The sequence below is a fragment of the Perna viridis genome, chromosome 1 (genome assembly GCF_037379345.1).
Source record: "Perna viridis isolate PV_CMFRI_1.1 ecotype Kerala chromosome 1, ASM3737934v1, whole genome shotgun sequence".
Lineage (NCBI taxonomy): Eukaryota > Metazoa > Mollusca > Bivalvia > Mytilida > Mytilidae > Perna > Perna viridis.
In genome coordinates this window covers 34,171,317-34,196,327 of record NC_142445.1, presented here as the reverse complement: position 1 = coordinate 34,196,327, position 25,011 = coordinate 34,171,317, and the positions used below count along the sequence as shown (strand labels likewise).

Below are 25,011 nucleotides of genomic sequence, written 5' to 3'. Positions count from 1 at the left end.
ACTGTTTTGACAAACAATTAATACTCATAGTTTTGTTATGTTTACACATGTATTTTTGCAGGCGTTTAGTACCGAAGTTGAGAATTTGCCAAGTAATTTATCCAGTACAGTGAATTTACTACCAGATTTACTTTTGGAGTCACGTGCAGTATCTACAACGAATGGTTATTTTCACGATTTTTTACGATGGAGAAAATTGGCTGTAGGTAGATGGAATCAGTAGTTCCGACATTTTACCGGCGAAACCTTTTCATGTAGCTCTTTATTTGGCTTCATTAATACAGTCTTGCTCTACTGCAAGTCCCGTTATCCAAGCTTTTTACAGTTTGAAATGGATTCATTCTTTATTAGGATCGAACAATTCGCCTGTGGAATCCGCTTTAGTTTTAAATGTGTTAGAGGGGTCAAAACGTCGTTTAGCGACTAAAATGAGCAAGAAAGAACCAATTACGCCAGAATTAATGCAAAATATGTACAGTTCGTTATTTTCCGTTGGTAATGTGTACAATCAAGGTATTATTTGTGCTTGTCTTGTTGCATTTGTCGGGTTTTTGAGAGTTTCAGAATTACTTAATATTCGTAGAAGTGATTTAGTAATTAATGATCTATATATGTCCATTTTTATACAAAAAAGTAAAACGGATATTTACCGAGATGGAAATTGGGTTTTGATTTCCCGGATTAGTTCAAATTTGTGTCCAGTTAAAATTATGGAATTATATTTACAGTGGACAAATTTCCCAATGAATTCAGGTTCGTTTATTTTCCGAAATCTATCAAAGTGTAAGGATGGTTATGTGCTGCGCGAGGAGAACGAACCACTATCATATTCTAGAATGCGTGAGCTTTTCATAGAAGCTTTTCAACCATTCGTTCCTGACATTAAAAAATATGGCCTTCATAGTTTAAGGTCTGGCGGTGCGAGTATATGTGCGAACTTGGGCATCCCTGGTCGCCTGTTTAAGAGACATGGCAGATGGGGATCAGAGACAGCGAAAGACGGTTTTGTAAAAGATTCCGTGAATGACTTGTTGAGAGTTTCGCAAAATTTAGGTTTATAGGGATTTCGTAGTAATTTAGCTAGACAAAATTTTGTTTTTAGCTTGTATTTTCATTTTCCCTTTCTTTGGTTCAGCCCTCGGCTCTGTCGTGTTGCCATATATATGACAGATATATAGTAAATATGCTATACGTTACTAATATGATAGTATGATTTTTGTTCATTCTCCATGGCGTTAAAGGTTGAAGAAATTGTCAAAGTTTCAAAATTGAGTGAAAGTTGTCAAACCGGTTTGTTTGGCTAGACATAATGATTGGATGACCTCACTATAGAGGTCAATTTTACGATACTACAATCTTTAATGTAAAGCGTAAAAAAACGTAGATAAGGATTAAATGGACATGAGATATAATTGCGTTATTGTTATTTTTTTATTACAAAAGTCAACGTCATGATAATGAAACAATTGTTAGAAATCTTCGAAATCGAGGACATCCCGGTCATTGCGAATCTTCTAAATTCTTCCACGTTCAGTTCGTTTGTACAAAATTGTTTCATCATGGGTCCAGTAAGTGTGGATTTCATCGTTCAGTTTTGTTTTTTAAGAATTCCATAAACCTTTTTGGTCAGATTTTCTGTTATGAAGATTTTGTTGACATTATTTCTAAGAAGCCGCTTGCTAGAAAAAAAAAAAAAAAAACATTGCACGTTTTCTGTAGCTGATAAAGCGAACAATAATGGAACATTTGCCATCCTTTACCGCCCCTATGGGATGCGTTCTACCGATGTCATTGATAGTGATGTTTTCTACCTTCAGATCTTTTTTGATGATGTCTAACACAATTTTATCAGAGTCGTCGGGTTGTACGATATTGCCTTCTTCGTCAACTGGTACAGGCACATTGTTGAAGCGAAGAGATGTCCGTCGCCAGTATTGCTCTTGCTCTTCTATTCGATTTTCAAGATCTTTCATTTTACGTAGCTCAGTGTTCAAATCTCAGATATCTGAAGCTTGGACTTTATTAAGATGTTCTTGCTTTTGGATATCTTCTTTATACTGTGATAGTTTTTCATCAACTATTTTTGTTATTTTTGTTTCTAGTGATTCTATTACCTTTTTTACAATGCTGGGAATGAGTAAGTCAATAACATCAGGACTGTTTAGAACAGAGACGACAATGGCTGATATTTGAATGGTGGTGGAATCAGATCTAACCATGTTTGAAATGGGATTTTGTTCTATTACAGATGTGTCAGAAAACGCAGTATCATTCTGTCGTGCTTTTATTTGGCGCTCAGTTTGTCTCAAATTAGGTGACCAATCATATGGGCTATCAGGTTGGTTTCTCTTGATACCAGTTGTAACAGGGCCAGGAGTTTTTGGAGTGAGTTCAGTTTTATTTTTCGTTTATGGCTGACATATTTGTTTACCTTTGTGTGTTGTTTTTACTATCCAACACAAGCTTTCAATAATACAGAATAAATCTCTCGATTTGGTCACAGATTTCTTCTTCGATAAGTCTATAAATTATATTAAATGTTCATCTAAACTTTTAATTTGGTTTACTACACGTGGAACACAAACTAATCCCCTTTTCTGTCGAGCCTTACAGGACCACTACATGTCTGTCGCCACGTTTTTCTTTAGATAACAAGAACCAGACACTTATACTCGTCTCTGCAATTACAAGTATAGAACATGCAACTGAAAGAGACAAAAAAATCGAAATCATTGGGATTCAAAAAGACGTAAAGGGTCTTTCTTTTGGGTTATTAACAAACGAAAGATAAACCAAAAAAAAAAAGAATAGAATAAATTCTTATAGTGGAATGACTGAAACGCGAAATAAAGTTGACAGAACTTTAAAAAGGTTTAAAAAGCAGAATGCTAATAGATAAAATGAATGTAGAATAGGAATCATGAACATTTTTTATTTTGAAGAACGCAAATGAGCAAATGAAATGAAAATCTTCATCAATGAGCGGCTATCTAATGGATGTTGATGAAAGCCCGATTTTCTGAAGAATAGAAAGCTCTTTCAATCGAAATACTAAGTTGTGATTGGGCCAAATTATGCTATTGGTACATGCAACATAAAATCATACATGTATATCAAAATGCACATTTTAATTTATCGCAGGAGAAAGTTGCAATTTTCCCTCTCTAGACAGACAGTGTGTGCATATATGCATTCCACGCTGCGGTGCACATGCATGTGCAAATTTGATTTACCGGTAGTACTGATGATCAAATTTATTTAAATTGTTCATTTTTTCTAAGAAATGTTCAAGATGTTTTAATTGCTACCAATCAGAAATTATTGTATATTTTGCTTTACTGTACCCGTGTTTCAATAAGCAAGCAAGCCAAGCAAGAAACGAAAAGTGTCGACAAACGTCGAATTCTGACGTTACCGAATGTGCCACAATAGCGTGCGTAACGTCTGCATGTGCGTGTGCGATGTCTGACATGGAAGTTTTGCTGTCATAGTTCCCAAAAAATGACAGTCTACGGGGCGCCGAACGGGACTTGATCTTGTTTGTAATCAAAATCAGTATTGTGTCACAACATTCAATTTTGTGTCAGAAAAGTCAATTTGTATGCAAATTAGTTTACAGAATCCTTTGGATATATGCAAATGAATTACGATTTTGTAATAAGGCCTCTCACTGGATATATATGTAGTAACCGGGTCTCGCAGGTTTCCGATTACTTCGAGCAAGTGCATATCATATGGTTGATGTGCTGTTCTGCAAAAGTAAGTAATACTTTATTAGGTATTATTTACTTTTGCAGAATAGTTCATCATCCTTATGATACGTCCTTGCTCGGGGTAATCAGAAACCTGCGTCTGCGAGACCGCGATTAGTATATCCAATGAGAAACCTTACAAAATCGTGATGAGAGAATTAATTTGCATACAACATTGACTTTTGTGACACAAAATTAACTTTTGTATTAAATTGCATGCAAAAGTGACAGGATTCGATTTTGAAAACACAAAGATGAATTTTGTGACACAATTTAATTTTGTCATAATATTTCAGTTATGTATGCTAATTAGTTCACAGAATCCAAACTAAACTAAATTGCGTACAAAATTGACTTTTGTTATCCAATATCCAAATCAGGCAACAAAAGTAAAGTCTGTGATACAAAAATGAACTCTGTCATGACAAAAATAAATTTTGTCCACTAAAAGATTACTTTGTATGACAAAATTTAAATTTGTAGTATGTCATAAATTTTGTGAATCTGAACTCATTTTTGGTGAACAAAATTCACTTTTGTCTGTACAAAATTGAATTTTGAGTACAAAACCGCAAGAGTCCAATTCGGCGCCCGTACAGTCAGCTTGTTTACCATCTATGCCAAACTTTGAGCATGATGAAAATATACGAAAGATGGACATATGTTAAAGAATTACTGAATCTTCATAATGGAACATGGGGTGAACCTGTAAGAAGGAGCGCCCTCAGCTTTTCTTCAGAAAAAAAACCCCACCAGTCAGCATGCAGATCATAATGACGGACGTGGAACTTTTTAAATGGTTACTCAATTCTGGAGGTGACATTCATAATGTAAAAAGTTTCGCTTGTTTTTTTTTTAATTTAAAGAAATCTGCGTAACTATGGTGAGCTGGAATAATTGTTGAGAGATAGAAGCACCACATGCAAAGATACAAAATAATAAAATTTTCCAACTAAAGGGAGGGGTACCGAACCCCATTGACCTGCTATTGCTTATGGAATATAAACTTAAATATTAATATGGTATGAAAATCTTATAAGGTTTGTCGTTGAAATTAATCATAAGCTGTCATGTTTCGTTGATTTTTTACAGTTAGCATCTGTGGTTATCCTATTTGACGTCACACGAGAAGTAAGCGAACACATCTTAATCACAGTCGTTTACTGTCCTCTCGCTTTCTCTTTTTCTAGCGGCATATTTTCTTTTTTACTCGATATTTTAGCAATCTTGTTACCCTTTTGATAGTAAGTGATTATTTACTTTGTTAATTGTGTGCAGTAACCAGGAGGTATAGCCGGAGGTTACCTTTGTTTTTAGTTGTTGTGTCACGAGGTTTAGCCGGAGACACGTTTTTTCTTATAATTTTTTATTTTCTTTTATCAGGAGGTATAGCCGGGGGCATTTACTTTTGTTTTCTTGTTTCTATTTTTTGTGCGGCAATTTTGAGTCTTGCCGTGTTGAACAGGTTTAATCCTGGTTTGCATACATTTAATTACAGGTTTAAATAAACAAAGACGAAATTGTTGTTTTAATCATTATAGTCTGTTCTTTATTGGTCACCTTAATTGCACCTGTATTTTACCTGAAGAATTGTACTTAAAATCTTAAGATATTGTTATGAGAATATCAAAATAAACTTGATGATGTTTTAAATGAAATATTTCATGATTTAATATTTTATTTTAATACATGTTGTCAATATTGGGATTATAGTACAAAAATACAATTATTTACATAATAAATTATGAACTTAATGAAATAAAAAAAATTAAAACTGTAAAGTTAGTTTTATAGTTTATCCTTAATTAATGTCTGTTGAAATTTATTACATTCCTTAGTGTTAAGCTTCCAAGTAAAAATGGCATTCGCACAACTACGAGCACTTGAATTTGTTAAAAACAAGTTTGGCAAAGACAGCTTAGTCTTAGATGGGTATCGCTACAGCATCAGAAGTCAACGCAACACATGCATATATTGGCAATGTGTCATCAACACATGTCCTGCTACAGTCAACACGCATGATGGCCATCTGGTCAAACGTGGATACCAACACAACCACCCAAGCAACCAATCCAAAATTGATGTCATAAGGGTAATACAGACAATGAAAGACTGATCTAAATCCGAGGTCACACCAGTACCAACAATCTACGAGGATGACGCAGTGAAACTACGCACACCAGAGTGGAACGACGATACCAGGCAGATGGTAGAACAGCTACCTACATATTACTCAATTAAAACTTCACTTTACCACCAGAGATCACTGACCAGACCCGCATTACCAAAAACTACCATAGACATCAACCTCCAAGACAAATGGTGTACAACTACTGCTGGGGAACAATTTCTACTGCCTGATGACAACATTCACCAACGCATGCTTATATTTTCAACTACCAGGATTAAACCATACTGTTTATCAACTATACACTATCCATGCTATGATCGACGGTTCCATGTTTCCACTAGTATTTGGCTTACTGCCAGGCAAAGACAACCTACATCAGATTCTACAGCCACATCAAAGAGATATCTCGCCAACTCAGCATTGTACTTCAACCTCAGACTGTATTCATCGACTACGAGATTGCCACCAATAATGCCGCCACTACTGTATTTCCAGGTGTGACCATCAAAGGATGTTTCTTCCACTACACCAGTTTACCAACACATCAACACACAACTACAGCAACTCAAAGACAGATATCAGCAGCGGATTATGACTGTGATAGACTACGCAGATGCCGCTTCTCACTTACTACATCTTAATTAGTGAACTTTTATACAATACAAGCATTGTAATATATTTCATGCTTTGTCATTTCGGATAATTTAACCTGATTTTATATTTATTTTAATGCTGCAACTGATACAATGGGTCTTAAATGTTGTATATGTATTCTTAGTATATGCAAATTATTTATTTTATTTGTTGTGATTCAAGCTATCTGAAAATGAATTGTATTGTCCCTTATCTTGTGTTGTTGATTTTGTTATTAAAATATTTATTAAAAAATAATGTTTTACTTATTTTTTATAGGACTATTAGAAATGAGGGACAAATGTACACATTAAATAAAACACGCAATCAATACTAAAACAAAACTCAACAGAATGCCAACATATATTTTCTGCAGGTAAAAAAAAAATATTATGCATTTCATTGTACATATTTAAAACAAACTATAGGTCCTCAAGGTGTATGAACCCATTGTCTTTTTTGTTTACTTAACTATTTAATTAGAATGGTAATTAAATGTATGCAAACCAGGATGACACCGTTGAACAGTCTTGTTTCCCTTATTCACTTTTGGTACGGTCTGTATTATTTCTGTTTTTCATTTTTGATTCACCTAGTTTTACTTTGCACGTGCTACAGTTCTGGCGGGAATTTTTGGGATTTACTAGTTATTTTCCTTGAGCTTTGTTTATTGGTTCATTTTTACCTTGGACGGTAGCTTCGGTTTAAGCTATATAGGCTAAAAACCACTAATTCCACTTCCCATAGGCTTCTATGCTAATTTCACAATATTCAATGGCTTCTCTGGACTTTACCTTAACTTTAACCTGCAGTGGACTATACATCAGCATGATTCTACATATGTCAGCTCACAATCCTCAGAATGGCATGTGGGGTTAGCAGACTTGCAGTGCAGTACTGGTCACCGGAAGTGAAGTGTCTATAAATAGCACGGGAAATCCCAGTATTTTCACAAGATAGGGGTATATTTAGAAATCATTACGGAGATTAGGCTTCACATCATAAGAAGCAAAATGCACCTATAAAATGTACAGAAATGTTTTTCCTTTCAGAAACCTGTTTAAATTTTTCAAATGAGATGAGAACTTTTTCCACAGCACTATGAGGAACAGGGGTAATTTCTGCTTAGGACTATTTTTGCGTACGTTCCAAATGCTCATTGGTTGAATTGGTGGTCTGTAACCTATAATGGGACGAATATGGGTTATGTCAATAATTTTGCTGACAGTTAATTTGAAATTAATTTATGGTTAGAAAGAATTATCTTGTTAATCAAGTATTTTTCAAGTCATGAAAACAAATATTTCTAAATACGGGAAGCGTTTAAAATTTACTTCTTTTTTTTGCATTCTTAGCCTTAACGCCTGTCTATAAATTTCATTTTAAAGTTGATATGTTATTGCTGGAGAAATTTGTTTTGTATAAATATATTTTGAAACAGAGTACTGCCTGGGAACGAGGTCCTATACCTCATATGAATCGTTATCTTTAGAAAGCTTATTCAAATACGAGTAACATTTATAATATCCAAGGCATGGAGATACAGAGTCTTTTAGTAAGACTCCACAAACTTGCAGGCAGTATGAGAATAACCTTGACATTTGTTCATTGTGCTTAAAGTTATTAGGTTCTACCGGAGACAAAAAGATTTCTGCTGCTGTTGTGGAATGGGTGAAAACTTCAGTCATGAATCAAAATCTCCTGATAATGACGTACCTACCGTACCTTTAGTTTTCCTCCCTTCTAGGTTACAGACCACCAATTCAACCAAAGAGCATTTGGAACGTACGCAAAAGTAGTCCTACACAGAAATTACCCCTGTTCCTCATAGTGCTGTGAAAAAAGTTCTCATCTTATTTAAAAAAATTAAACAGTTTCTGAAAGGAAAAACATTTCTGTACAATTTATAGGTGCATTTTGCTTCTTGTGATGTGAAGCCTAATCTCCATAATGATTTCTATATATACCCCTATCTTATGAAAACACTGGGATTTCCCATGCTATTTATAGACACTTCACTTCCGGTGACCAGTACTGCACTGCAAGTCTGCTAACCCCACATGCCATTCTGAGGATTGTGAGCTGACATATGTAGAATCATGCTGATATATAGTCCTCTGCAGGTTAAAGTTAAGATAAAGTCCAGAGAAGCCATTGAATATTGTGAAATTAGCATTGAAGCCTATGGGAAGTGGAATTAGTGGTTTCTAGCCTTCTACTTTCCGGCTCCGTTGGGACACGCTTACCCTGGTATGGCTCCGATGTTTTCAGTTCCATTTGGTGCAGGTTTTAATAGTCCGGATCCGAGGTCGCGTTGAGACTTGAGAAATGTGTGCTATATTTGTCGATCTAAAGATCATTTTGTAGTCAATGTCCAGATAGGTGTTTGTTTTTTGTTTTTTGTTTGTTTTTTTGTTTTCTAGCATCTTTTCCAAGAGGGTCTAATCCTCTGCTGGCTTCATGGTTACGCGGAATGGAGTTGGAGAGCATTTTCGTCTGTAATTTTCATCTTTTTTGTATTTTTTTTCCTTTCATTTATTCTAGATTTATCAGAGAGAAGTTAAAAAGCAAATATTTCTTCCTGATATTCACGATTGGGAAATCTTTTCCAATTTTGAGCCTGATATAGTGAAAATTACTGATGGAAAAGAACGGTGGGTAAATTACAGGGGAAATGTTCTCCAGTCTCCAACGGCTGAGGAAATTGCTGAAAATGACATTTTTGATATTGCATTACTGCCCTTCAAAGATCCCAATTATTTTGGTGCTGGCAATGTGCATAGATATATAGAAGAATGTGAAAAACTTGGCCCAGATGATGCAGTTTCTGATTGGTTAAGGAATGGTGTACAAATAGGGAATTTTTTCAAGCATATTCATTGTGACTTTAAAGGGAAATCGTATAACTCTAACACTCCTCCACTTGAGTACTTTCCAAATTGTCCAATTTGTAAAGATTATTTAGCATTTATAAGATCCATCCTTTTAGATAGTTTAGGTAATGGTTCATTATTACTATGGGAAGAGTAGGAGAGTGTGAATCCCCACATTTACTGCTCCCTGTTACTATTGAGTCTCCTAATCCCGGTTGTGCCATGACGAAAGGCTTTTGAATTCATGGATAATGGATAAGCCTTTCGTTTAAGATGCACTCAAGGAAGCCACTAGGTTGGTTTCTAAAATTGTATCATGACTTGTGTAGATGATAAATCAGGTTATGCTCACGTTTTGCTCCTCGAAAACTCATGTACTGAATGTCTAAATATTTTGGAATGAGTTATGGATTCATGTTATGTTTCTGCATTATTGAAAGTTGTTATGTTCACAAGAACAATATAAAGAATGAATATATGAATATCTAAGGATTTAAACCAGTGACATGTTTTAGAAGACGGTTTTTCTCGCAAGTTAAAGAGTGGTTGTACATGGTTGTATAGAGTTGCGTATAAAATTCAGCTTTCGTCTAGGCGCAACTTAAGAACATCTAGGTGGATTTTCCCGAAATATTTTAGTTTATTAATTAAGAAGGATAGAAATGCCTACTGTTTATGGAGTTAGTGGTTAAAACAAACAAAACAAAAAACAAAAAAACAAAAAAAATTAAACACAACACCCCCCCAAAAAAAAAAAAAAAAAAAAACAAAACATAACAATAAAAAAACCTCAAAACATAACAACAACAAAATACCAAAACAAAAAAAAAAAAAAAAATAATAAAAAAACCCCCCCCCCAAAAAAAAAAAAAAAAAAATCATAACAACAAAAAAAAATAACAAAACATAACAACAACAACAATAAGAACCCAAAACATAACAAACTAACACACCACTCTAGTACTTTTTGATGGCTGTGAGGCGGGGTTCTGGTACTTTGCTCTTTGAAATTGATATTGCCCGATAGTGATAAAGTAAATCAAATGGTATTATATATATAAAACAGACAAAAAGTTGTGGGATATCGATCACAGGTATTTGGGGTCAGGATTTGTTTGTTGTTGAGAAGAAAAATACGAAATCATGTGTTATAACAGCAAATATTGCACTTACACTATCCATATGAAGTTTTCTGGTATATGGGGTCGACTGGTATATAGGACATAGAAGTAATTAAAAAATAAGTTTAATACTAGAAGTACTCAAATAAAAAAAATATGGAAGTAGGAAGCCAAATCCAACACCGATGAATTTAACTTGAGTAAGTCAAAGGAGCTAAAAGCTTTTTTGTCTCGGGGAGGTGGTTCGAACTTTGTGCATAGTTCGGATCAGAAAAGTAGACTACTACTATGTCAGAATGTTAGATATTAAGTTTAAACGATTTACCTTTATTGGTTTTACTAATATCTATCCTACGACTGTTAGTTTGGTAGTCAGTGTCTAAATACCTGAACGACGTCGGCTGGTCAGTCTACCTCTTTCGTCCGACAATTCAACGCAAGCCGATACTGCATATGGAAACGAAAAACCTATGATTACACACTTTGCCTCAATACATTTTTAGTCGAGGATTTATTGTTTCATACTTTTTCGTCAGTCTGTCAAAACATATGGTTGCAGATTTTTCTCGTAAGTAATCTACGCTTCGCCGTTTTTGTTTTTTGTTTTTTGTGTTTGTTTTTATGATCTTCTGCAAAATGTAGGAACCCAAATCGTTGATGAGACCCGGAGTTCTTCTAATAAAGATAAAACAAACTGTAAATCTAGTGGTCGAATCACCAGCTCTTACTCATTGTCAAGTCCCTAGAAAAATCTGAACAAGATTACCAGTACTACTGGTATAGAATGTGTAACATATGTATAGTAGTATATTTTAGTACCAGTCCATATAAAATTCAGACACTGCCTGTGGCAAGGTGATTCGTGGTGTAGAAAAACCCATGGGTCAGACGATGCTTTTTTGGTAAACATATGCTATATTTTTATGTGACAATATTTTTTTGTATTAAGATCTGTACTTTGGAGAAAACTACACTGTAATCTCCCATAACATAACATAAAAAAATGAAGAAAGACAAATGGTGCCATGTTTTGAAAATAACAAAGTATCAACAAGTAAAGTTTAATCAAAATATTGAGCAGTATTCTAACAATATCTAGTTTACATCAACACATTATACAGAATTCTGTATCTCATTAATGAAAAAGTAACATAAAATCATACCAAGCTGAGCATGTTTAACATGATGTAATAATATTAAAGTAAAAAAAAACTAAATCATGCCCCCCCTTCCCCACGATAAAAAAAAAGAGAATGAATGAAGTAGTGTAACAAAAATTGAAAGCAATGAAAAAAAAAGACAAACACATGGATAAATAAATACAACTTGAAAAACTGTATTTCTTATCAAGTTTTCTAGAAAGCATTTTAGGGAGAGAGGCAGGCAAAATTAAGTAAATGCATATAATTTGGACTCTCAAGAATTTTCAATTTTTTCAGTACAAAATACAATGAATTTGTTTACAAATGCGATGAATATGATTAATCAGTCATGCTTTCATCACCCTGGAATATAACGACTATATTACTCTGGTTATGATTAACTATTCTACCAATAGACAGACAGGCAACAACTCTCAGAAAACGTGAGCGAAATAATATTGAAGTGGCAGACTATCAGACCGTCAGACTATTTAACTGTCGAACCATTGGACCGTTGGACAACAGCTATGACCCAAAATAAACTACTATATTTATTTTCGCTATACTACATGTATCAACAGAGGAAAACCAAATCTATCACATCATCATTATAATCACAGTGCTGTAAGTACCAATCGATTTAATAAAATTATGTTCATAGACTCTTTGAAATTGACCAAGCTAGACATTTGTATTATTTTTTGTATTTCTTATTAAGTTGCATTTTAGGGAGAGAGGCAGGCAAAATTGAGCTAATGCATATAATTTGGACTCAAGAATTTTCATTCTTTTCAGTAACATAGAAGTACAAAATACAATCAGTATTTATAAATGAATTTATTTACAATATGATTTATCACAGTCGTGCTGTCTTTGAAGTAATGGTCTATGCTGCAAATGTCGATGAAACTTGAGTTAAACCTTTTCGTCTGAAATATGAAAGTAAAACAATATACATGTACATCAAATTAGCATTGTTTAGATACCAACATAATTCATAAAAGGATGTAATGCAAAACTACTAAAAAGATACCAATAGAAACAACTGTACTCAAAGTCAAAGAAAAAATCTACATGTATATGAACAACAAGAATTTCTTTGACATAATTATTTTGTTAAAGATTTTCTACGTTTTTCAAAATTCTGGCTTTCACTTCATGACTATTTTACATAAATATTAAAGTTACAAATCAAATTTTGTGCATTTCTGTTCATTGAATAGTGGCTGACTAATTCCTTACCAACTTTAACTTCTTATCTTTATTTTTATTTTTTTATCACTCATCTTAAAAGAACTAATTGAAGTTGTTACTACATTTCATCCTTATGGAATATTTTTTGAATATAGTATTGTTTTTCAATGAAAGTTCCAGTGGATTAAGGTGAAATAAAAATAAGTTTTAGTTATTGCTTTCTTGCAAAACTGTAATTCTATGACATATATGGAATCAGGATTTGACATTAACTTCTCTAGTTAACATATTGAAGTTAGTCTTAGCAACTAACTAGCCCTTGTCCTAATAATCAGCATGCTCCACTCCCCCCAAAAGAAGCGAAATATAATAGTAGTAGTTTTTTGCGCACAAATAAGAAGACTGAATTTTTTGTTGTAAAAAAATATTTCTTATGCATTTTGTCAGTTTTGATTGGGAAGATCATATCCTTTTTATTAATTTGTACTCCTTACATGTTTCCTCGGTTTCTGAAATGGGGGAGTAAAGAATTTTTCCAAAAATGTTCAAATCAAATTTTTTTTACAAAATGCTAAAAACACAAAATGTCAATCCCTGAGGTTCCCATTAATTTACTTACGCTTCCCTTAAAAATATGTCAAAAGTAATTTTTTCATCCTCCGTGCCTTCTGGAACTTCTGGATAGTTTTCAATGCCTAAAGTAGTCAAAGCTGAAACAAAACAAGAAAAAAGAAATGACTATGAAGCTTATTATTCCCCTTTATACATTGTTTGTGTTATAGCAGAAGAGGAACGAGTGGCTCATCATGCTGCACACTTTTACCCAGTCAGAATTTGGCTAAACCTAACGGTTTTGGAGATATATGCAAAAAACTGTTGTCTGACCCCTATGTTCTATTTTTAGTAATGGCGGCCATGTTTTTTTCAACAGATCAAAAATCTCCACATCAGTTCTACGCAGGATACCCCAAGGAACAGTCATACAAAGTTTGGTTCCAACTGGTCAAGTAGTGTCAGAGGAGAAGAGTTTCGAAAAATTGTTAACGACGACGACAAATGATGACAACAACTGATGCCAAGTGATGGCAATAGCTGACAGGGCCTTTGGCAAGGTGAGCTAAAAATAAAAGAAACAAGGAAAACTGTGAGCAATGCTCTCTAACTTGATACACCCCACTCCCAAACTTGAAAACATGCAGCTTTTGACTTCCATATTGATTAGGATCAAAATCTATAATAGGAATTGCATAACGGGAAGATGTAATAAAAACTTTGCAAAGTTTCATCCAATACCACTCAATGATATGGAGGAGTATGTGGTAACAAAAATAAGAGATGGGTCACCCCTTGTCCTCCTATTCAGAAATGATAAAGTCCATGTTTTGCTATGCGAAACCCCAAAAATTGATTCAGATCAAAATCTAAAATAGAAGGTGTACAATGGCAACATGTAATAAAGAATCTGAGAAAGTTTCATTCAATTCTACTCGGTGGTAAATGATTAGTAGCCCATAAGAGATGCCTCCCCCTTCCCCTGTACAATGGAAGGAAGGAAGGAAGGATGGATGGACATCCCTGCCACTATATACCCTCAATTTGCAATGGGGGTATAATAATGTTACTACTGTGCATGCAAAAACATAATAGTTAAAGAACTCAAATTTATGTTTATAGAACTGAAAATTGAATTCACCCTATGCGTAATTTGAAACATAAAAAGTGCTTTAATCTTCATTCAGATACATGTATATATGAATACATATTAGCATAATCATTCTTCTAGTTTTGAATCCTGTGAAAATTTTTCTCTCAAGCCTTTCAGGTTTAATCAGTTCTACTTAAACACAACTTTAGGCAATTAGTAATTATTACTGGTGTTGTTGTACACTATTAAGACGGGGTCTCAAGAATTTTAATTAATAAATTACCTTCTCTGTATTGTATCAGACTTATGAAGCCACGACCTGTTGGATCCAACATTCCATAAATAGACTGTATGTTTGTGTCATCAAACAAACATGGAAAATCTAATTTTGTTGCTCTGGATTTCTGCAGTTTTTCCAAGGTCTCTATCATTTGCTTTTTAGGGTCCTCTGAAACATAAAGCAAATTAACAATTGGTAAAGTAGTGTTAGAGGAGAAGAGTAATGAAAATTTTTATCAACAACAATGGACAAGGGATGCCATGTGATGTCAATAGCTCACATGGCCTTTGACCAGGTGAGTTAAAAAGGAATGTTTTTTTTAGTAAGGCAGCAACCATTTGATTCTAGAGGGGGGAGGCTATGGATTTTTTTCTGAGACAAACTCTTTTCCCCTTGAGCAAAAATAACTTGAAATTTTTTCCAACCCAAGGGCCAAAAAAAAAACAACAAAAATCTCCAGTAATTAGTCAAATTATTTGTGTCCACATTTTCCAGAAACAAACATTTAAAAAAAAATCCATAGCCCCCCCCTCCCCCCATGTAGCATGAATCCCTCATAGAAGTAATAATTGAATCCACCAACTCAGAAAATATGCAGAAGAGCGTCTATATTGTATTTAAAAAAAAAAATTGACATCTACTGCTCTGGTGGCACTACAAAGAGGTTCCTTTACACTCAACAGAAGAGTCGTGGTTGTTACTAAATCACACCCTGGCATTTTCACATGCCAAATAAGTATGCATACATTTGTGTAACCAATCTCCGCATGGCCTTGCACAACATCACATCCGCCAAAAAAAAATTCCCTACCTTCCCAATTTTTTTCTGGTATGAAACAGGAAACACACATATTATTTTGTTTGGCCTAATAGCTCTGCTCAGGAAAAGTATCTACTGACTGGAATCAAGCAAATGTAACTGCCATCTCCAAAAAAGGAGGTAGATATGATGCCAGCAACTACAGATCTGTTTCCCTGACCTGCCTGTGTTGTAAATTTATGGAACATATTGTAGTCAGCAGCAGCTTGAAACATCTAGACAAGCACAAGATCCTTACCGACTGTCAGCATGGATTTAGAGCAAGGCACAGCTGTGAAACACAACTCATCACACTCAGCCACAAACTAGCAACATCTCTTGATAAAGGCCAGCAGACAGACATGATAATCCTGGATTTTTCCAAGGTGTTCCCCATAAGCGCCTCCTGAACAAAATCTACCATTATGGAGTGAGAGGACAAACACATAAATGGATAGCGTCATTCCTATCAGGAAGAATGCAACAAGTCATCATAGAAGGAGAAACATCTGAAAAGGTCCCAGTAGTCAGTGGTATGCCGCAGGGCACTGTATTAGCCCCTTACTTTTCTTGCTGTTCATCAATGACCTGCCAGATGACCTAACATCAAAAACAAGACTCTTCACAGAAGACTGCATAGTATACAGGACAATAACATCAGCTGCAGATACAGAGATAATACAAGAAGACCTTGTCAAATCGTAAACTGGGAAAAGACTTGGGTTATGGACTTCCACCCTCAGAAGTGTAGTGTTCTCACTGTCACCAGAGTATGATCACCAATAGAACATCAGTATACACTAAAGGGACAAATACTAGAAACATCAAAGAGTACAAAATACCTGGGAGTTGACATCCAAAGTGACTTATTATGGAAACATCATATTGATAGAGTAACAAAGAAGGCAAACAGCATGCTTGGATTTCTGCGACGCAGCCTTAAAACATCAAACTCAGAAACCAAGACAAATGCATACATTGCAATGGCCAGATCCAACCTTGATTAGTGTGCCACAGTATGGAACCCCACCAGAAAGATCAGGTCAGGAAAATAGAAATAGTCCAGCTACATGCAGCCCACTACACCACCAACTGCTATAGGAACACTAGTAGTGTAGGACTACGCTGGGACACACTTGAATATAGAAGGAAGAACTTACAGCTGACTATGTTCTACAAAGTAGTAAATAACCATGTTGACATCCCATGCAAAGAGTATCTTACACTGCAGAACTCCAGAACCAGATCATCACACAACAAGAAGTTTCGACACTACTCTACAAAGACCAACATCTTGAAGTACAGCTTTTTTCCACGAACAATACTAGTTTGGAATTCACTACCAGCATCAGTCGCTGAGGCTCCCTCCTTGGTATCCTTCAAGAGGGAGTTGGCCACAGTCACCTGCTAATTCTGCTATCCTCCCATTAGCCAAGTAGGTCAAATGATGGGCTAGAGCTATGTCGGCGGGGTCTTAGACCCTGGTACTGCCACGAAAGCCGAACAGGTCTAAATCAGATGATTGAAAATCAAATGGGGCCTCTCTCTTTCTTGATTTTTAATTTGCTCTTTACAATTCTATTATTTGTTTCGGACATTACCTCCAAAATTTTTCTTTCGCACCGAAAGTGTTGAATGATTGTCAAGTTTGACAGATCAACGTAGATGTAGATTAGTAAGAAATCTAGGGCGATACAAAAAGTCAGCTGAGTTACGTAAGCTCTGGCATAATTTATGAGTTGTGATATGAAAACTTATGCAGGTGCTGTTGGGATGTTGCAACAGATGAAAGGAAAGTTAACAATACAGAATGAAAAGTCATCTTTAAGGTAGATGCGGTGTATCAAATCCCCAAAACTAGGATATTTTAACGATAATATGTCATCTATAGGTTACAGTAGCGCAATTATGTCACCTCGGTATTCAGCCAGATCTTTACCCCAACATGCAGCGCAGTGGAAAATACAGAAATGTTCACGATTGGTGGATAATAAAAAAGATATTTTCATGAAAAAATTGTATGAACAGCAAGGAACCAAAAGTATCAAATTTGAAAGCTAGCAGCACATATATGTGTCTTTTATGGAGCACTGAAGGCTTAGGGTGGCTACTGAAAAAAATGATGTTTGAAAAATCATCCCCCTTTTTAAGCCTTAATTTACGGGCAGAAACGCTGCATGACATGATGGTTTTTATTTCAAAATTTAAAAGCTGTATGGGTGTACTTTAGCAACATTAAGTTAGATTAGAGAAATTTCACCCTGATCTATTTTTAAATTTAAGTGGAAGTGAGGACCCCCCATACGGAAATTGCATTGTGAATGATTGTGCTCTTGTATCCTATAGCAAAATGCCATTTTTACGTTATGACAGATAGAAAAATATTCTATGGCAACAATGCTTAGCATTTAGTGTGAATTGAAAATTTATGACCTTATAAGTCCAGTACATTGCACGGTTCAAATTCTATAGTCTGTTTCTTCTATGTAATTTTCCCTTTCAAATAAGGGTTGGGCAGGGATTCGTTACACCACCAATAGTATACATAATTATTTGACATCGTCTGAATAACAAGCAAGAGAACTGATGTAAAAAAAATAGTATGAATGCTATAAAAATACAGGAAATTGTCGTTTAGCAATTTCATATTTTTACTGTAAAGCGGTAAAAACAGTACTCTATAAAGTATGGATACTTTTCATATTTAGCGGGATATGAACAAAATGTTTTGCATTAGATATTGTACTATAAAGACGATAGTATTGTCTGGTTTGCTTAAAGGTGTAGTTTTCAACTAAATTGGTGTGTTATAGTCTGTTTCAAAAAGCTGTTTTTATTCTGAAATCTATTATTTCGAGATAAAGGTTTAAAATTCGCCGAAATAACCACGAAATTGAATAGCTCATAACGCTGCATGTCAAGCACTTGTGATCCTGCCAAACTCCGTAGCAATATTGAGCCGCATAAGTTAGGTCATAGAAAGCAGTACCGTATTGTTCCTAAAAATTACGAATTTCAAGTGAATTTTCTGCTGAGAGTAGGGTGCAGAAAAAAAATCGTAAAATTCGATGATGATTCATAGAAGATTTTTATGCCGAGTTTTGAAGTTCAAATAGGCTGACGTATCTTTTGTTCCAGCAACAGTTTGTTTTTAAACCGATTGAGTTTAAAAGGTTACAATAGCACAATTATGTCTCTAAGGTATTCAGCCAGATCTTTATCCCAAAATGCAGCCCAGTGGAAAATACAGAAATGTTCACGATTGGTGGATAATAAAAAGATATTTTCATGAAAAAATCGTACGAACAGTAAGGAACCAAAAGTATCAAATTTGAAAGCTAGCAGCACATATATGTGTATTTTATGGAGCACTTAAGGCTTAGGGTGGCTACTGAAAAAATGATGTTTGAAAAATCATCCCTCTTTTCAAGGCTTATTTTATGGGCAGAAACGCCGCATGACATGATGGTTTTTATTTCAAAATTTAAAAGCTATATGGGTGTACTTTAGCAACATTGTGTTAGATTAGAGAAATTTCACCTGGATCTATTTTTAGCTTTAAGTGGAAGTGAGGACCCCCGAATCTGTGTTGTTTCGCCCTAATTCCGGTTCGCACCTGAGTGGTTTCGCCCTACTATCGGTCCGCCCTGGGTGGTTTCACTCTAAATCTTGTTCGCCCTGATTTTTGTATATCAAAATAAAATAGTGAGTTTAAGGATTTAGCGATCTCAGATGCTTTATTAATAAAAAAATGCATGTCAGTATTTTTTTTATTGAATTTATTCACTATAATTATTCTATGTCTCTTGTGAAAAAGCATGTAAGCCTATGCAATTTGCGTTTAAATAAACTAAGTCAAATGTAAAACCGCACAACCAATTAATATCTACCAAATAATGAAAGACTAGAAATGTCGGCATGTCCTGCTCTGGGGCTGGTTTTTTGTTTTTTTAATTTTGTTAACTAGGGCGAAACCACCCGATACCAGGACCCCCCCCCCCCCACCATAGTCATACGGAAATTGCATTGTGAATAATTGCGCTCTAGTATCCTATACAATGTGTACCTGGTCTATGGAAAATAAGTTGCGATGTAAGGTTATTAAATAGTTCTACAATTTTATGCTTTTCCAAATATTCTCTAGCTTCAACATCTCGACCCTGCACCTGAACGTCCGACATATTTAGTATGCTGTGTCGTTATGGAAACAATGATGCCGCAGTAAATGAATAAAATGAACCGACATTTATCAACATATTGTATCTACATTATCATCATTAAATGATGCATACAATTTTGAAAATGATTTATTGATTTAAAAAGTGAAAATTTTTTTTTAATTATTTTTGGTCGCTTTCTACTTAGCGACGTTGGGCGCCAAGAAGTTACAAGAAGGGTACACTCCAAAGTGTGTAACCCGTACCCGTACCAATTTTCCCGTACCTAAATCACTATGTCGCCGATTTTCCCATTATTATTAAGAATGTTATGCTGAAACTTGGTCCAAAAGTTGTGAATGATGTTTTAAATCAATTGAAATTACAAGCTAAAAACATATAAATCGTTGATTCTTTCGTAGCCATTATTTTATCATTTTGTAAAAGTGTACACATTTTCAGCTGGAAATATCGTGTAATAATGAGTCGGTAAAGGAGTATTTCAGTAAGGGGAAAAGTTGGTAGGGGTACGGGTTAAACATTTCAGTATGTACCGAAAAGAAGTGTGTGTCAAGAAATGACAAGAAAAAGGGTAGAGTCTAAAATGTGTAACCCGGGTCTGTTCGCCTTGATTCACGTTCGCCCTAATACACGTTCGCTCCGGGTCCGTTCGCCCTAATACATAATCGCCCTATATTCGTAGCCATTATGTTATAAAATAAAATATTTCTGAGTAAACATGAATGACATAAATGGCAGTATAAAAAAAGTAATTTACTTTCAAAAATTTTACTTCCTGTATTGGGAAGGGAAACAATTCAGCCAAGAACTGACAATATCATGGATGAACAGCAAAATTAAAATGAGACATATTTAAAAAAGGTTCATGACATTGGTTTAAACAAATAAATTGTCAGGTTTATACATTTTTAATTGCTAGCCATACATGTTGTACCTTCCACAGATGATGAAAGAAAAAGAAAATAAAATCTTGTCATGAATATTTATGATAAATATTTGTGTAAAGACAGTTATTAAAACTAATAGTGATGATGACGTAAGAAGTGTTTTATAATTTATTTTTTATATTTGTTTCCTTTTCCTCTTTCTATTTTTTTTTTCAACATGGTTGTAATATTTTAGCACTAAGTCTTTTTTATGCTTTTCGTCTATTTTTTTCTTGTGTGAATTACTCGCTATATCTTGTCCTTTCATTATCTACCTCATATTTTTTGTTGACGGCAATCTGTTTTTTTTTCTTCTAATTTTTATCTGTTGGATCTGTTTTTAAACTTATTAAAAACTTAATAGATATACATTTCTGTAATCACGTTTTTAAGCTTCTATACGGTCAATTGCCTCTTCTGGGATCTATACTTTTTTTTTGTCAAAACACACTAAAGATCAAAGCAACCAAATTGTGAAATAAATTTCCTTTAATGTCTTCCAGTTCATACAAGCATTGTTTGCCCATATCCAAGCTGATTATTAGCATAATTAATTCAACAAAGACAATTAATAGGCAATCGGTAAGATCAAAGATATAATAATTATACCTGATCAACAATTGATTACAATCAAAAGTAATTTAGACTGAGTTGCTTATAAAAGCAAATTTAATAAAGCAAATTAATTAACATTATAATAAATAAAATTTTCAAAAAATTATGTTAATTTTTTTTTTAATTTTACAAAAAATTATATTCATATATAACAATAGTAAGAGTATTAAAATTATACCTTATATTAAATAAAGTAGGGTGAACGGACTCTATGGGCGAACGGACCCAGGGCGAACATGTAATTAGAGCGAACGGACCCGATACCTATCCGTACTAACTTTTTCCCGTACCCAAATATTGTTTTGCCAAAATATCCATTCTTACGGTAAGAACTGAAAATTGCACGAGATGTGGAAAAGTCCGTTTCAATTCATTTCTAATCAAGGAAATGATGTATATTTTTCGGATATTTCTTGTTTGATCGGTTTTCTGAAGTCAAAAGGTCTAAAATGTGTAACTGGAAGTTACAGTACCCAAATATTATAGGTACGAGGACACAATTAATTTCGTAGTGCATTTCAACAGACCCATCTTGACATATAAAAAAAATTCCACCGCTTCGAACTCATTAAAACTTCACCAATATGGAAACATTTATAAAAGCAGATTTCTATAAGAGTGCCAGAAAAAAATCATTTTTTATTTTTAGCAACTTTGCTTCGGAGACCCCGTAGACATGAAAAGTGACCACTGCCAAATGTCCTAAATTTTGACCTCCTTTCATAGGACCAAATCACAACTTCTACATAAAATTACAGAATGAAAAAAAAATCCCTTGTAAATTTGATCCTTGCCCTACATTTCTGCAGTTAACACTAAGCAATAAAGTTTATGACAGCAAAGAAAAAAAATCAGGAAGAAACACACTAAAAAAAGGAACTATATTCGTCGAAAAGTCAAGGGGAATTAATTGTGATCTCGTACCTTTATTGACTATTTCTCACTTTCCTGTCCTAATTTTACGTTTTTCTAAAATTATTAAGAGTTTAAAACTTCACATTAAGATTTGGTTAAAGTTTTGAAAGATTTGATATTGTTTTAAAAAAGAAAGTGATTGTGTATGAATTCCGTACCGTACCTAGCATCCATCCCCGCACCAGCAAAGAATGGATACGATCTTATCCAGAGTGAAAAACAAAATCTCATAAATAGAGTCTGATGCGAAAATTCTTTTAAGAAATTTATGGATGAATAGAACATATCTTTAATATAGATTTCTATATTTTAAGTTCCCATATTTTACGATGTTTGTTATTCATGGAATTTGGACTGAGTTCGGTTTTACGGTCCTAGTCTTGTCATATAGAACAACCTCTCTAATATGGTCCGAGTAGTCATGGTCCGACTTGTCTTCGATCCGAGTTGTCTGGTTACCGGGTACGGGTTACAAATTTTAGACCATACCCAGAAAAAGCAATAAGAAGCGTTAAGAAGTCCAGAAAAAAATGACAAGAAGAGAAAATGTATCGTCAAGAAACAGTGAAATGGCACGAATTTCTGACACTTCTTAATGCTTTTTATCGGTTTTTGTCGCTTTTTATCGTCTCTTGTTGCTAATTAAAGAGACCTTTAATTTATATCTGCTGAACTCAAAGATGGATGCGCTCACAATTGAACTTTTTTTGCGATATTATTCTTATATTTGATTCATGATTGGGGCTAAAACCTGACCATTTATGATTCACGAATGAACAATGGCCTATCCAATAGAACACAAAACCGTGTTTGTTCTGGATAAATCCCCACATTTTGCAAAGTCTTGTAAGGAAAGTATTGAATATGATGCTCTCTCTAAAGTCAAAGCGCCTGGTGTTATTCCCTCTGCACCAATTACAAAATCATTATGGACATGCAATGTTGAGACGATGGTTGAATATATGAGGATTGTATATGATATTTTCCCTACATCAAGAATGGTTAGTATATCTAAGCAGTACTGGAGTATCCACAATATCGTCTATACACATGCAGATTTACATGTATCAACACAGTTAGAAATTATGTAACCTACATGTATAAGTTGCATGATGGTACATTCACATACAATTTCAAAAAGGGCATCCCATTTTTCAATTGCCATTATCTTCGTTAATTGTTCTTTGATTTGTTGAATTTTCTGATTTACACCGAGGTGCACCAACTATGAATATGATGCATGCACAGAACTGAAATGACACACATTCAAGTAACTTGATAATTGGATTACTTATTTACAACAAAATTATTTCATCCTTAACTTAGGTTGCCCAATCTTCAGGAACTGTCATGTCATTGCCAAGAAATTATAACAGCAAAAACTATGCTGGTAAAGGAAAGAACAAATATTTTTACTTTAACTCAGTAAAAAATGCACTTTTGGTTGAAACCAACAAAACTTGCTAGTAATTTTTCAAAATCTTTTCAGTATTCATAGTTTGATAAATAATCAATTCTACATTACTGTCCTGTATACATGCTGCTAATTGGATACATTGTATGTGATTCTCAGCAGATATATGAATTTGGTGGACATCAGTAAGATCAGTATGATTAATTTTACCTGTTTTTTTTCAACAATAACACTATAAAGATAGACTGATATAATTTTCAGACAATAAATACAATGAGAAATAAATATTAATAACACCACAAACTTGTCCATATTTTATTATATTGTATATTGTAGGCTGTATTAGTCAACAAGTTCAAAAATACAAAGTATCAAGACAATTTCATACATGCACATGTGTGGTTTACATGTCTCTGTTTTAGATTCAAGTTGTTGTTGGTGAACAATCTCTTAACTCATGGTCAAAGAAGGAACAGAATATACAACAGGTTTGAAAAGAATATCATTTTTTATGAGGAAGATACAATCATTCCATTTCTAAAGCATGACTAGAAATCTGTTGCTGATGCTAGTACTGAAATTTATAAATCCTAGTACTAATATACATTTGTATTCTAGATTCATCCTGAAACATACAATATCTTAAGTTCCATAAAATGATCTGCATGATGTAAATTAAGTTTTGTATAATGCATATTTCAAATTCATACCTACATGTAGCTAGACATGATTTTGCACAATTCCTTATTTGGTATTCAACTACTGTAGATACCACTATAAATTTCAGAGGGGAATTCATTTCAAAAGCATTTGAAACAGGATGAGAAGTAGACAATAATATTGATGTCACAAACATGACTATACATGTATTTATTAGTAGATTTTCTATTTACCTGCTATGTTGTCACAAAAATTTGCAATTGTATAATGGTTTGGGCAATGGCACCATCTGTGTCATCGTTGTCCGTAGACAATTGGTTTTTGTGCATTAACTTGAATATACTAATTATTCAAGTTAATGCACAAAAACCAATTGTATAATGGTTTGGGCAATGGCACCATCTGTGTCATCGTTGTCCGTAGACAATTGGTTTTTGTGCATTAACTTGAATATACTAATTACTTGCAATTTTGCTGATCTTTATAATTTTTTTTACCAAGGTTCTAAATTACAAAGGGAAGCTTGGTATTGATTTTCTAGGTTATGATCCCAATGGTTTTGCAATTAGGGGCCAAAACAAGCATTTCATAGAATTTAACTACATAATGTACATAAGTCCAGTAAAAGCATATTGATGTCTATGATTTCTATACCACAAAGGTTAAATTGGGATTAATTTTAAGAGGTTAAAATTTGAACCATATCGGAATATTGAACCAGAAATAAGCATTT

At 34.1% G+C, this 25,011-nt stretch overlaps 3 protein-coding genes across 3 annotated transcripts in view; 2 read left to right on the top strand and 1 right to left on the bottom strand.

Moving 5' to 3' along the window:
* Window positions 1–4: 4 nt before the first annotated feature.
* LOC148628472 (uncharacterized) lies at window positions 5–1,400 on the top strand. The gene has a single exon (XM_088588055.1). It carries the CDS (start codon window positions 429–431, stop codon window positions 1,059–1,061), a length of 633 nt encoding a protein of 210 aa, XP_088444181.1. The 5' UTR covers window positions 5–428; the 3' UTR covers window positions 1,062–1,400.
* Window positions 1,401–11,557: 10,157 nt separating this feature from the next.
* On the bottom strand, window positions 11,558–19,792 carry LOC148628471 (EF-hand calcium-binding domain-containing protein 10-like). The gene is made up of 4 exons (XM_088588046.1): window positions 19,637–19,792; window positions 14,775–14,939; window positions 13,466–13,556; window positions 11,558–12,581 (listed from the first exon to the last, which is right to left on the bottom strand). Exons 1-4 carry the CDS (start codon window positions 19,749–19,751, stop codon window positions 12,539–12,541), a joined length of 414 nt encoding a protein of 137 aa, XP_088444172.1. The 5' UTR covers window positions 19,752–19,792; the 3' UTR covers window positions 11,558–12,538.
* A 2,898-nt stretch (window positions 19,793–22,690) lies between these two features.
* LOC148628469 (integrator complex subunit 13-like) overlaps window positions 22,691–25,011 on the top strand; it is a 72,944-nt gene continuing 70,623 nt past the window's right edge. Inside the window, exons 1-2 of the mRNA XM_088587990.1 lie at window positions 22,691–23,205; window positions 24,041–24,106. Coding sequence (XP_088444116.1) covers window positions 22,984–23,205; window positions 24,041–24,106 — 288 coding nt within the window. The 5' untranslated portion in view covers window positions 22,691–22,983. The remainder of the gene's footprint in view (window positions 23,206–24,040; window positions 24,107–25,011) is intronic.